Source organism: Tenebrio molitor, chromosome 3 (genome assembly GCF_963966145.1).
Source record: "Tenebrio molitor chromosome 3, icTenMoli1.1, whole genome shotgun sequence".
In the NCBI taxonomy this organism is placed as follows: Eukaryota; Metazoa; Arthropoda; class Insecta; order Coleoptera; family Tenebrionidae; genus Tenebrio; species Tenebrio molitor.
Window position 1 is genome coordinate 14,806,660 of NC_091048.1, and position 14,204 is coordinate 14,820,863.

The 14,204-nt window shown below is 33.9% G+C and overlaps 3 protein-coding genes across 6 annotated transcripts in view; 2 read left to right on the forward strand and 1 right to left on the reverse strand.

Moving 5' to 3' along the window:
- The window catches only part of LOC138125983 (4-aminobutyrate aminotransferase, mitochondrial-like), a 48,218-nt gene that overhangs the window by 32,013 nt on the left and 2,001 nt on the right, over positions 1-14,204 (reverse strand). The window lies entirely within an intron of this gene.
- Positions 1,672-5,856, forward strand: LOC138125984 (T-box-containing protein TBX6L-like). Its single transcript, XM_069041603.1, has 4 exons — positions 1,672-2,168; positions 2,230-2,332; positions 4,294-4,705; positions 4,786-5,856. The coding sequence occupies exons 1-4, from the start codon at positions 2,147-2,149 to the stop codon at positions 5,632-5,634; spliced, it is 1,386 nt and encodes a 461-aa protein (XP_068897704.1). The 5' UTR covers positions 1,672-2,146; the 3' UTR covers positions 5,635-5,856.
- The window catches only part of Arms (Ankyrin repeat-rich membrane spanning), a 43,532-nt gene continuing 36,190 nt past the window's right edge, over positions 6,863-14,204 (forward strand). For 2 of the 4 annotated variants that reach the window (XM_069041588.1, XM_069041592.1), the window contains exon 1: positions 6,863-7,012. Coding sequence is in view for 1 of the 4 variants with exons in the window: in XM_069041596.1 (XP_068897697.1) it covers positions 7,351-7,380 (30 nt within the window). In the remaining 3 variants the exon portion in view is untranslated. Of the gene's footprint in view, positions 7,013-7,227; positions 7,381-14,204 lie in introns of those variants that run through there. The other 2 variants (XM_069041598.1, XM_069041596.1) reach the window with 2 other exon arrangements.

Sequence of the window (14,204 nt, forward strand, 5' to 3'; positions counted from 1 at the left end):
AAGATGTTTTGTATCATTTTGGTTGTTATGTTTTTATGTCCCTGACTGTTTAAGAAAGTAAACAACAAATATTTTTCTCAATTTTCTTTAGTGTTATCCCTTCTTAAGATCCGACTTTTTGTATTGTCACCTTCTTGTTTTTCCTATTTTAATGTTGTTTTGTACTAGAGCCCATTTGCAAGCTACGAATTGTTCCAAAAAGATTAAAAATTCACAACACCGAAGAGGGTACTCAAAATTTTATGACAAAATTTAGTAGTAGATACACTACTTATCCTTAAACTTGATTAAAAAATAAATGAACAAAAAAGTCATTTTTTGTAATTTGCCTCCAATTTGATTCTCTAATAGACATATTAACGAACGCGACGTCATCATCTGGGATGTCCTTATAGCCATTATTTCACGGAACATTTTACGAAAATTTTTAGGTTGGCATAGCTTGATCCGTCATGCGTGTCAGTTTAAATTACAAAATGTGCAAAGTATTATTTATCAGGATTTAACAGGCAACAAATTCGCGACCGTACTTTTGGCAATGTAACGTATTTCAGCGGGCGTACATGAAAGATTATCTTCCATATTCGTGTTTTGCGACAGAATTTGGATAAAACAAAAGGCGACTTTGAAGATCAAATTTTCACTTTTAAAATTAAGACATTACCAACCGCCACAAAAATCCCTAAATCGAGGAAAGTAAACATTTTTGTTTAAAAACGGCTTAAAAAGGGCAAATTACAAAAAATATTGGACATAACTCGTTTCATAAGACCTTGAAGCACTCATTCTTTAAAATAACTCGTGGCTACGCCACTCGTTTTTTAATCTTGAATTCGTGCTTCAAGACTGGTCTTATGAAACTTGTCTTTTAATATACTATTTTATTATACCTGAATCATAATCCCTGTTTTTGACACTAAAATGCGTGCGAAAAAGGGCCTTTATAACACTAAAGCTTTAAAGGTTGCTTAGGTAACAACAAATTCACCTACATTTTAAACAATGATAAATACACATTTATACCTACACAATTTATCCAAGTATACCTACACGGCAGCGAAACAACAACAATTGACCATTTCTATATTAACGATTAATGACACAGATTACTTCGGAAAAGGTATTTCGATTTACTTTTTATGTTATAATTTTCAGATTGTAGTGCAGGTATAATAAAAAATAAGCGTGTATAAGGGCCTTTAAAACACTTGCGACGTTAAAAGCACTCCGCTACGCGTCGTGCCCTTAAACTTGTCCCGCCTGCTTTAAAGGCTTCCTTATAAACTTGTATCATAATATATGTACTAACATGACAAAAAAAAGTTAGTGTTTGTAGTATTTTTCTTAAAGATTTTACTATACATACCGGACCTTATTATTTTCTTGTAGGTACATATATATTTCTCTACTAAACGTAAGTCAAGTATGTACATATTTTCCGTATAGCAAATTATATTTTGAAAATTTTTTCGTATTTTATGTTTTAATAGAAAACTAACTACTTAATTGTATCTGGAATAATAATACATATAATTGGAAGAAAAATTAAGAATTTTAGAAAATTAGTATATGGAAAGGTTCAAAGAATTTTTAATAAAAATAGAGCAGTACCAGTTCTTGATGTACCTACCTATAGAAACATGTACATTTTACCACATCATTCTGGAAATATGTAGTTTTTTATTGTTATTATTTATAAGTCAAGGTATTTCTAAAATGTGTAAGCTTTGAAATAAGAAAATAATGTTAGAAAAAAACATTTCTTAGTGACATATTTTGGTAAAAACGACAAAAAATGTAAATAAAAAACGCGTAGATTAAAATTTCTTCGAAAAATAGGGATATGTTCAGCTTTTGTTTGTTATCATATTCACCCCACTTTTATGGTACGTAGTACCATAGGTCCTACTGTTGCCACCTCTTCCATAATGGCCCGCCCTCTTTCAGGCCAAATTTTGCCTACTTAAGGGATACATGACATAAATTTTCAATCACTGTTAGTGAGTGCAACAATTGTGACAAGTTAGATTCATCACCTCTGTGAACGTGCATTTTGAAGACCAATCTTATTTTTGCTTTATTTCTGTGTTCTACTTGTGACTATCAATAATTTTTGTTGTTTATAATCGACATACGAGTGCCCGAAATGGATAGTTTAAATTGTAATGGTAATAAAATCATCAGGTTGTTTTAAAATCATTTACATTTTTTTTTGTAATTTTAATAAAGGTATTTCTCCAATCAGTGACTGTGCTGTAGAGCTGCTAAATAAAGATCTTTGGAGAAATTTCCATAAAAGTCAGACGGAGATGATCATCACCAAAAGTGGAAGGTAAATTTTTGCATTATATTTTACTTCATTTAAAACTAGTAACGAATCATTGCGACAGTACCGAGGAGTCAGAGCCAAATTTATTTATTGACTCTTGTCATTGCTGCTATGATCGAACAGAAAACACTTGCTATAGAAATTATGCGTGTATTAAATAATAGTATATTATGATTATTAGGTTTATAAGCAAGTTTTTAAAGCACGCGTGGCGAGTTTATAAGAGCACGACGCGTAGCGGAGTGCTTTTAATGTCGCAAGTGTTTTAAAGTCCCTTACATACGTGTATCATATGCTACTTTTTATTATACCTGAACTACAATCTGAAAATTATAACAAAAAAAGTAAATTCATATACCTTTTCCGAAGTACGTAATCATTAATCGTTGATATAGAAATGGTCAATTGTTGTTGTTTCGTTGCGATGTATATTTATTATAAATAGTGTATAAATGTGTATTTATCATTGTTCAAAATGTAGGTAAATTTGTTGTTACCTAAGCCACTTTAAAGCTTTAGTGCTTTAAAGGGCCGATTTTGTACGTATTTTAGTGTCAAAAGCAGAGATTATGATTCAGGTATAATAAATAAGTAATATTGGCAGTTTGAGTAAATTTTTGGACACGAAATAAAAAAGAAAAATAGAATACATAGTCTTCAACTTTTTATCGTTTTCGAGTAAAAGTAATATTCGTTATTGTAGAAGTGTCATTTCATAATTTTAACAGATTAACCCCCAATTTCATAATCAGCCTAAAGTTACTTTAACATTAAAGTTTACCATTTACCATAGAAACATATTGTTGAAACAATCCATTAAAGTCAATTTAAGATGAAGTCGACTTTAAGTTTATTATGAAACTGGCCCTGAGGGCCAGATTGTTTCAACAATATGTTTCTATGGTAAATGGTAAACTTTAATGTTAAAGTAACTTTAGGCTGATTTCATAATTGGGGGTTAGTTTAACTATTTTTGAAGATTCTTTAAACGAATCACATTTTTGAAAAACTTTTGATTAAAATCTTTAAGATTTTTAAAATTTGTGTAACAACATTATGATCCTGGGTTTTTTAGCACCTTTCTTATTGAAAATTTCATAACTTACGAAAATTATAAAAGTAAAGAATATTATTTATTGCACGAGATAATTGTTTTATGCATTAAAAACTGTTCAGTAATTTTGTTTGTTACACCTCTGCAGTTAACTTTTGGCCTGAAAACCGCACTCCCCATTTAAACTCAAGTGGCTAATTGTGACTGCTATAAAACAATTTAAGCTTGGTGCAGGTACTTGAGTTTACACCCTCACGACCAAATGCCTGAAATTTAAATATTTACGATCCCCGAGAGCTGTTTACTCAATTTTATTATTTTAGGTCAGAACGGGAAGTTATTATTTTGTTTAGGGCCCAAATTGTCAAATGTTTATGTTGCGTTGATATTTCGCACTCAACATGTGGTAGCTCTCGCGTGTTTAAACATCTTTCCGTTAATTCTTCGTAAATTGTATTGTGATGACAGTCTTGTTTGTCTGATGGTGAAGGCGCCACAATACTTAACAGGGTCCGAACTTTCAAATAAGCGGTCCTTAAATCGGCCCACCAAACAGATGCGGCCTCCGCCTCTTTGTTTTCTTAATTATAATCCGCAGGGATCGGTCAGATGGCACGTTTCCGGAAACGCAGAATTGATTCTTGATTATAGTGATTTAAGGAACGATTTCCGGGAAAATGCGACAAAGTTTTCATTAAAAGCGGCACTTCTGTACAATCCCCAACAAAAAGTAAAGACGCGTGCATTGTCGGTGCTTTGACAAAAGCTTATGTCGGGGTGGTCAATGTGTGTCTCATCTTTTCAGTTCTCGGTAACACACTTTGGGCGGCGTCTTTAACCCTCCAGTCGGGTGTTAAATGCGGAGTTGCTCGCTTTGCATAATCTAATGGGTGCCGTTTTATTTTTTCAGGAGATTATTTCCCGTCCCAGCGTACAAAACCTACGACCTCGATCCCATGCAAGACTATTGCGTCTATTTGGAAATCATTCTTGTGGCGCCGTATCGCTTTAAGTACTCCCCGTCTGTGGGTTGGACTCCTGCTGGGCCTGAAGAAACGCAAAGTGCAAAGCGGCTTTATTTGCATCCAGAATCGCCAGCGAAAGGCTCTCATTGGATGTCCAAAGACATCACATTTGAGAAACTTAAAGTAACTAACACATCATGCAATCCACCTGCGGATCAGATAGTTCTGTCGTCGATGCATTTGTATCAACCTAGACTCTTGATAGCGAAAACGACAGACCCACAAGCTCTTGGTGTTGTTCCCATGAGGAAGTTTTTATTTCCTGAAACAGAATTTTTTGGAGTTACAGCTTATCAGGTTAGTTTTTTTTTAACAATTTGCGGACCCCAGTCCAGAAAACATTGAGCAACTATTGATTTTTGAATTTTTTTTTACAGAATAAAAATATTGTGCGTTTAAAAATTCAAAACAATCCCTATGCAAAAGGGTTTCTTAAAAATGAAAAATGTGGTGATAAGCGAGAATGTGATGACGATCGATCAGATACGCCAGACAGTAAGAGAAGTGTGCCATTGTCGTCGCCACAGCCGGAGTTAGACAGCAACGTAAACACCACCGATTCGGAAGTTTTTCCGACGACGATATCTTGTGATCGTGAAGATCATTCAATGTTATCCAAATATGACGAATGGAGGTGCAAGAGAACAACAGGTCCCGCTACTGGAAATGATTATCCATATTATAGATACCATAAAATGTCCACTAGTACGCAGCTGACATTTCCGCAGATAGAAATGAGTGGTGGTCCGTATACGTTTACACCCGCAAGACCTGATGCTAGACTTGGATATTACAGACACCCGGGTCTACCCAGGAGTGAAACTGACAGGGAATTCTTACCACCTCGACGACATGAAATGAATCATACGACAAATCCATCACCTATGATTTCGACTATGCTTGATCGTAGAATCTACCATCCATATTATGAATATTCCGGCTCACTTAGTCGTGGTAGTACCCCACCATCATCACCGGATGTTGACAGTGGTGCTAGCCTATCACCTGCGATCCCGATGACACTTGATGTTGGACAGTATCAACGGAACATTGTTGGTGGAGAAAATTCAAATTTACGGGCTTATGGGTACTTTTACCCTCTATACTACTTTTCTCACCGGAAAGAGAAACGAAGTGACTCTTTATACTTCCAGTTTCAACAATCTTCCAAACAGGAAAAAAAGAAATCGACAGGATTTTCGATCGATGCAATTTTGAATTCGTAAACTGTGATTTGAAAAAATGTAGTATATTAGGAAAATAGGCACGGTAGAGGCTTGAAAGTTACAGTTACAAAGTTGTACATATTTTTAAATAATGTAACACAATTGAGAGAGAGATTGAGATTTTTATTATTAAGTGCAATAAAATATGAGTATTATAGCTGTGTAAAAAGATACATTTTTGGTACAAATTTCTTAAGACAAAATACAAATTTTAAAAAGTTATTTACCTTTTTTTATTTCATTTAACATTTAGGTACAATCAACACATTAACAAGCGTAGATATGTAATACATATACGCAAACTAAACAAAGTAGGTAGGTACATAATTCCAAATTTTTCAAAAAGATACAATCAGATTCTTGGCTAAACGAGACAAACAAGTATTAACCTAACAGTTTTCATTTATTACACATCAGGAAGGAATTCCGGTCTCTAAGGGCGGTATTGTCCTTGTCTAGACCTTCGGCGGTGACGTACAATTTGCTTGTTTGTAAGAGGAAATATGATAGTGCTCGACTAACGCCGGCGCCAACTGTTAAGAACCGGTACATTAGGTTAATTGCATGTTTTCGGACCTTTTGACATCCCGACGAAGCGAGATAACGACGGACGAAGGGCGTAAAATGACCATAAAATCTCTGCAGTCTGAGTCAGCGACATTTCTATTGAAAAGTTTAAATATGCTTAAGTATGTATTCATCATCAGATTATTCCAAGAAGAGACTAACAAACAATTTTATATAATGCTATGAGAATTAACACAACCAAAAAATTGATTTGGGGGTTTTAGGTATCTTTTTTGATACTCCATATCTAACTACAAAATGATTTTGTAATAATAAAAAATTTAAATGGCGCTGTAAATATCGAGCGATCAAATTAATTTGTAGGTAATCGAGTTATCCATGAATCCGAAATCGTATGTCGTTACTTGAACAAAAAACAGCTTAAAACACAGGTTAAATCTGGGCATGTCAATCGAAAAGACATACGGATTCAAATCCATGGATGACTCGATTACAAATTAATTTGATCGCTCTTTATTACAAAGCCATGCACCTTAGCTTAGCTGTTTTTTTAAGTTTATAATGAGGTAACCGTATTTCTGGCCACTGTATAAATATTTTAATGCGCCATTCTGTATGATTACACTTACAGTATGATGTAGGTTTTGTTTTGTGCCCCACTACACGAAGCACGATGACGTTTGGGGATCAGCTGTTTAAGACGTTGTACCTGTCATGAGTGCACTCGTCGATTTGACATGTTTATTGTTGTAAAACTGTTAAAAGGTCAATCATGTAAAATTGAACATTAAGAAAAACCATCGTCACAAGCGATTTTTTCCCAAGAAGTCAATTAAAGCGTCTGAAATAGGTGAGTCAACATAACCTCAAACTTCGTGATTATTTCTGTTTCTTTTATCCAATTATCACAATTTAATGAAATATTTTTATGTAGAAACCGTATTTAGCACTTTATTTAACGTCAATTAAATTGTAAAAGAACCAATTACGTTAATTTTATTGCTTCCATTACTATACTTCCAGTGTTTGCACATATTTTAAGTGCTATTAGTCACCTCTTAATTTGCAGCATATTTTTACTTGATATAAACGGGGTTAGTGGGTGTTCTATAGGATACAAGTAGTGCAGTATGAAACAGAGATCGGTACAGTAAAGGTTGAATGGTGATATTAGTGAATTAAGTGGAGATGATAAAATATATCGAGGATGTGATTCAGGTTAGAACAGATTCTTTATGAATAACTGTTTTTGTAAGTTGTACGCTGCTGACAATAACAATGTTATTAATTTTGTTTTAACATCTTTAGAATACGATAGGCAACCAATTATTCAATTGTTACCTTCAATCTATTTTCAATATGTGGAGTACCTACATATACAGGGTTATTCTAAATGATTTTAGTCGAAGTAGGCCACGCCCATGTTATTACATTTTTGCCGCTTTCATGTGAACTGTCAGTTTTGTGGCTGTCACTGTCATTTTTTAGATGAAACGTGCGGTGATGACTTTTTTATTTATTTTTATTAAATTAAGAATTGAATCCAGAAATATTGAGTTGTTTTGCACCCAATTTAACTCCCGTGTGTGAACGGTGTGTACTCACTTATTCACATCATTTTGATGTTTTTTATGTGGAGCGGCAACCATAAATTTTACATTCAGTTTTCACGCCTACTTCGACTACAATCATTTAGAATAACCCTGTATAATCTGTTTCAAAATCAAAAATCCACCACCTGTTGAATTATGTTGGCAGAAAAAAAGAAATCCCTAGAATAAGTTTAATCTTTTGGGTTGGCCCAACCTCCCGCCAAAATTTGACATTGAACTGTTGAGTTTATTTACGTAACACAAAATAATTATTATGTACAAAAAGGTGGTAACTACCGTATCATAACTTTCGAGTGATATAATAAAATGAGAATAAAAAAACACGATGAATTAAGACCTAAACAACTGTCAACAGTTTCCTTTCATAACCACATTTTTTTTTGGCACTTGCAAACACTAAAAACAAAAGTTGGCGACGTTGTCGGTTGTATTTTCGAGGTAGAATGCAGTGTTGGTGGATTTTTGATTTTGAAATAGATTATAATATAATTCAGAATAAGTGGCATCGCGGTAGGTGTTGATTCTCTAAAGCGAGCTTTATGTTATGTCAAAAATTTTTGCAAACATTGAAACCGTCATTACTTTATTCTGAGGTTACTCTCGTGTCAAAAATAAATTACTCCCTAAAATTCGAACCTTTAGGGAAATAACGTTTTTTATGTTGTGTGTAACTAGAATTTTCAAAAGTAATTTTGAATGCCTAAGGTTGGTTACTTTGAATTGAGAGATTAAATCCAAATAAATATGCCGCCAGTAACTAAAATTGATTGTGAAACGAAAAATCATCTATCACTTAGAGAGAAATTAGTCATTTGCAACTGTTACAATTAACTTGCTGCCTTACATTTTTGGGATATCTTTTGTTTGTCACCAAAAACCACATAGCCTCCAACCTGACCAAATTTATGGCAACCTAGTAACGAATATCCCTAAATCCTAGGGAGTAATTTATTTTTGCCCCAGAAAAATAATACACTTTTCATAAATGAAAGAAGCAAATTCCAAATATTATAACAAGAAAATAAACACAAAACGATTCCATTGATAATATCAATGCCAAATTAAAAGCGAAGGTTACCAACAGCATTAAAACTAGGGTATTATTAGCAAGGGTCTTGCTGCCAACGTAAATTTGAATTTCCAACGCCTACCGCGATGCCACTTATTCTGGATTCTAATATATTTAAGTTTAATATTGAAAAAGACATTTGACTGTAGTAATCATATCTTCTCGCAAGGAAACAGAGCAACTTGGAATACGTCATCAACATAAATATAACATGCAAAGATCAGAGTTCAAGAGATACCGTTTCCGTCACTTTTGAACCATATTTATTATTTATTCTAATGCTAATAATGCTATTATGGCTCATACCAAACAAATTTAGAAAGTGATAAGTTTCTTTGATCCATGTGAAAATGAGTGAAGTAGTAAACCGAAAAGATCTCATTTAAACATTGACGTTTTATTATGACACTTACAAGATAAAATCAAATATGTTTAGTTGGGTTGTTTTAAGAGAAATATTTTTTACATTTATACGAAAATAAAAACAGTAATTATACATATAGAATAATTTAACTCAGATTAACACGTAAGTCAAGGTCAAATTTTATACTGTACCTAATAATGACTATCTGTTATCAAGTGTTGCGTCTTTTTTTTTTAATAAAGTTCACATTTTTTATACATAATGTTAAGTATACATGTTTCACACTTTTATTTTTGACATTTTTATTAAGAAAATATTGTCTAAGAACGTGCCAGGAAGTTTTATTCACGCATTGAGTATCAAATGTTTAATTTTTTTTACACGACCTCTATATAATGACAATGAGCAACTTTACTCCCTGGTTGTATGGAGTGAAGTGGCTCTTTTTTCCCCTTGGGCAAAAAAAACATAGCCAACTCAAGCTTTTGGTAATAGTAGATTACATACCGAGGTCGGAAGTGCTTCATTCTTGTCGAGAGCTAAGATAGTTTACCAAGGCGTAGCCGAGGTAAACTAATGCTCGAGACAGGAATAAAACACATTCCCACCGAGTTTTGTATACTATTTAATTCGGAATCATTACATTTTTAGCAAATAAACAATTAATTTGATACAGTTTCATTTCTATTGTTTTTCGACTTTCAGTAAGTACGCCACTGGAAAAACCTTATGTAAAGTCCATTCAAAAATAAAAAAACCACCACCTGTTGCTTTAGGTTGGTAAAATTTAAAAAACCCTAGGTAGGTATTTTTTCGTACTATGTTGGCGACTATAAATTATGACATTTATTTGATTCAAAATAAAATTCAATTGCTTTGAATTTCGTTGTATTGTTTTATTAGCAGCACGTTTCATTTATTTATTGATTCTTATTATTTTTACTTAAACATGCCCAGAAAAACAAGACACTTAATGAACATTTAACCTCAAAATTACAAGTCTCACCAAATTTTACACTAGACAGGGTTGCCGATAGTAATTATCGAGGAAAATGCGACGTTGGTGGTTTTTTGATTTTTGAATGGACTTTAGTCAAGGCGGTCTCTATTTTAACAGGCCGTGACACTGACTTCAGAAAGTGGTCTGTGGAATGGCCCACTAACGTCTGGCAACGTTGCTTCGCCAACCTTTAAAAAAAGTTACTAGTTTTGAAGTTTTGTGATCACTCACTGTCACTCACTATTTTGTCATTGTCAGCTGTCAGTCAATCATCACTGAAAGATTTTTCTAATTCTCGTATTGCAATTTTACTTCAGTCAAAATATATTAGGTCCAAGTCAAGGTAATTTTGTGTATCGTGTTTTATAAGATATCTATTATCAGTAAAATTTCATAGAGTCCTGTATTCTGAACAAGTATCCTATTCATAATGAAGATAAAAGTCCTTTTAGTTCACCGTGATTGCATTAGCTCCAGTGCAAATTCCAATGCGTGCGACCTGTACACTGTACAGCTCAGGACAAGATTTTTTTCTAAAGTCATACACACAGACCCATTAAAGACTAATAAAGGTGCAGTATGAATTGTGAAAAATAAATAAGAACTGCAAAAGCTACCCACTCGGGTGTATGGACCCTACCACCAATACAGGTTTATAATTTGAAAGGGATTTTAGACCTAATGGAACGAGCAACAAAGACCTCACGCGCCAGTTTTCTAGTTCCAAAATCCGCATCCATTGTTGCATTCTTGTTCGATGGAAATTTGAGAACGCTAATGTAGGAAGACTTGCTTGAAGCATAATTTGACTTGCAATTGGGTACGCAACATTTATGTGGCATGTTTATTTTTTCAATTACTGAAATTAATTGCACAATTTATTGTCTTGTCAAAATGATTTTTGAATGAACCGCCTTTGTATGGAAGTGCCAATATTTTTGAAACTCAGAATGCTATGAAATTTGGCAACACAGCCAGTGTCCTGGCCTGTTAAAATAGAGACCGTCTTGCTTTAGTTCATTTTTTAATGCTGTAGAAAAAGTCCGGCAGCCCAATATACAGTTATCAATGCTGCCTAGATACATTAGATTAATTTATAATTGCTAAGGATCCACGATGCCGCTAAAAATTCTGTTTGTCAAAACCTCCGTCAGTCTGACAAGGTTTGGACATTTGATAATAAATTTTAATTAAAATGAGAAAACGTGTTTAATGTGTTTAATCTAGAATTAATGAATAAAAAAACAGTAAGTTAGTAAATAGAAACAATAATTAACGATAACTCAGACATATTATAGATTTAAAAAATCAACCAGACTCTCCACAGTCACTTCAATACGCACATCCCCACATCTGCTCTTTTTTAGTTTAAAGTTGGAGATACAACTTTAAGTTCCGCATGTTCATCACAGACATGTTTGTAAATGTTCAAAATCATGTTTTTTTGGAATACGAATAAGGGCGATTTACTTTTTCGTTGAACATAATTTGTTCTGTGCATCCCATCGATAATCACTTTATAAAAACCCTTGACTAAACTAGCCCTTAAATTAATACCTAATTGACAGTGACACGAACTGATATTAATGCATTTATTGTGGCATATGGCATCGTGAATTGAAGTAATTTACAAAATTGAAACAGGAATCTAGTGAACTGTTGAAAGTGTATATTGGGCTGTCTGACTTTTTCTACAACATTAAAAAATGAACTATAATAATATAAAGTTAGGAATGTGCATATTACAATACGATTCCGAATAAACCTTTTTTCGTTGTTTTTTTCACGACCCAACAATTTTAATTGAAAAAACTGCGCCTCGGGTAAAAATCATGCACTTCACTCTCTCGGTGCATAATACATATACAGGGTTAGTCACGAGAGACTTCCGATGAAAATATCGTTATATACAACCGAAATTACAATTTCCAGTTGTTTCTAGCTTCATAAATTTATAAAAAGTAAACTTAAATCAACGATTGCTGCCCCTTATTGTCTGTCCTGTCTGTTTTCACATTTATATTAACTTTTGCTCATAACCTCAATAAAGAGAAAGTGTCATGATTAACCTTATTCGTCAAGCTACTTGGATTGCTAACTTATTTCGAATTAAACAAAATATCAAGTTCTAGGAGTTTCTTGTATCGGGTGTTTTTTTAAATTCATATCGAAGTAGGCGTTGAAGAGGCAATTGTGAACGCACCACTCGTGTAAAATGTAAGATTTAAACAGCTGATGCGTGATCCGTAACCTGTATAGTGCGTTCACAACCGAGTCTTCAACGCCTACTATGAGGTGAAATTTAAAAAAACACCCGATATCTTTGGGTTGCATATAACGAAATTTTCATTGCAAGTCTCTCGTGAATAACCTGTACTATTATAGATACATACAGGTGTCCCAGAGTTGCGAAAAAGCTCCATAACTTGTTTGTTATTAAAGATACATTCCTACTGCACATTCGGAAAATATTGCGGTACTTACTCGTATACAGTGAGTTTTTTTTAAGACTGGCCATAGGGCCATGCTAATTTTTCAACCCCCCTGTTAACTTTTGTTCCGATGAAAATATTCAAACCATTTTTGGAACAAAGTTGGAAGATTTTTTAAACTATCGGACAGATTACAATTCAATATCCCAAAATGTCGAAAAAGTTGTGAAAAAAAATATTTTTTAACGCGGCGAAAGCGTCCAAAAGTAGAGATCGTCAGGTGCTGGTTGAGCCGACAATGGCGCTACTCTGACGGCCGCTCGACGTTCTATTATTTCGGCGCTCTAAAAATATTTTTTTCACAACTTTTTCGACAGTTTGGGATATTGAATTGTAATATATCCGATAGTTTAAAAAATCTTCCAACTTTATTCCAAAAATGGTTTTGAATATTCTCATCGGAACAAAAGTTAACAGGGGGTTGAAAAATTAGCATGTAAAACCCTATGGCCAGTCTTAAAAAAAAACTCACTGTATACACACCCCACATTGGAATTTTTGACATGGATGTCATGTGGCATTTTGATTTTTATTGTGCGTGACAGAATATCTGTCACAAACATTTTGAATGTCAGTCATAGTGATAATAAAGTTTAGGCTACACAAGTTTTTTCGAATTGACAGTAAAATAACTGACGTGGCCGTAACTGTACATGTGACAGAGCCCTCCCTCGTCAACGAGTCACGAGCCGCTACTGATCACTAGTCCAGAAAATGATATTTTGCGAGTGTGAGTGGTCTTGCGTAGCCAAGGCGCCTAGCCGCGGCGAGCAACCCGAGCACTCGCAAAACATTTTCTGGACGTGTAATCCACAAAAATTTGCATGCCGACAAATTTAAATCATTTTTAAAAAGTAAAAAATTATTATTAATTCAACCAAAGTAACTTCTATGTCAAATTTTGTTGACATTTAAGAATCAATGCTGCCTGCCCATTCTCTAGCGAATTTTTATCCAAGGTCACTTTTGTAAGTACTAGGCCGGCAATTTAACGTTTCCGGCCGATTTTGAATCGTGCGAAACCGTCGATAACGGCCAGCGGCATGAAAAATCTAGTTATAAAAACGCCAACAAGGAAAGTTTGGTTATGTTAATGGAGTTAATTCTCTTCTTTCCAAACAATGATTAACAATATCCTGCTTCTCTCTGGCCGTTAACAGAATTCTTTTACGCTTCATATCTTCTTCTTGTTCAGCCATTTCGTGTAAGTCATACTTTGAATGAAAGAAAGCGAATTTATTATACTTAACTTCAAATTTGAAATTTCAAATTTTTGCGCCAACGTTAAAGTAAAAAATGGATAGTAACGGGCCTACAAATAAATTTATATTTAGAGCAACCTATGGAAATTCAATTGTTTGCAACATTTTTCGGGCGTAGAAAATGACACAAGAAACGTCTGATATTTTAACGAAATAAAATTAGGTTAGAAAATATTTTTAATTTTTGTAGTGCATTCTCCCTATTCCCCCTCCACGGAATATGACAATATGCAATTGGGAAA

Coding starts and splice junctions, on each gene's coding strand:
- LOC138125984 (XM_069041603.1), top strand. CDS start 2,147: ATGGATAGTTTAAATTGTAATG. Junction 2,333..4,293: donor ATCATCACCAAAAGTGGAAG/GTAAATTTTTGC, acceptor TTATTTTTTCAG/GAGATTATTTCCCGTCCCAG. Junction 4,706..4,785: donor TTGGAGTTACAGCTTATCAG/GTTAGTTTTTTT, acceptor TTTTTTTTACAG/AATAAAAATATTGTGCGTTT.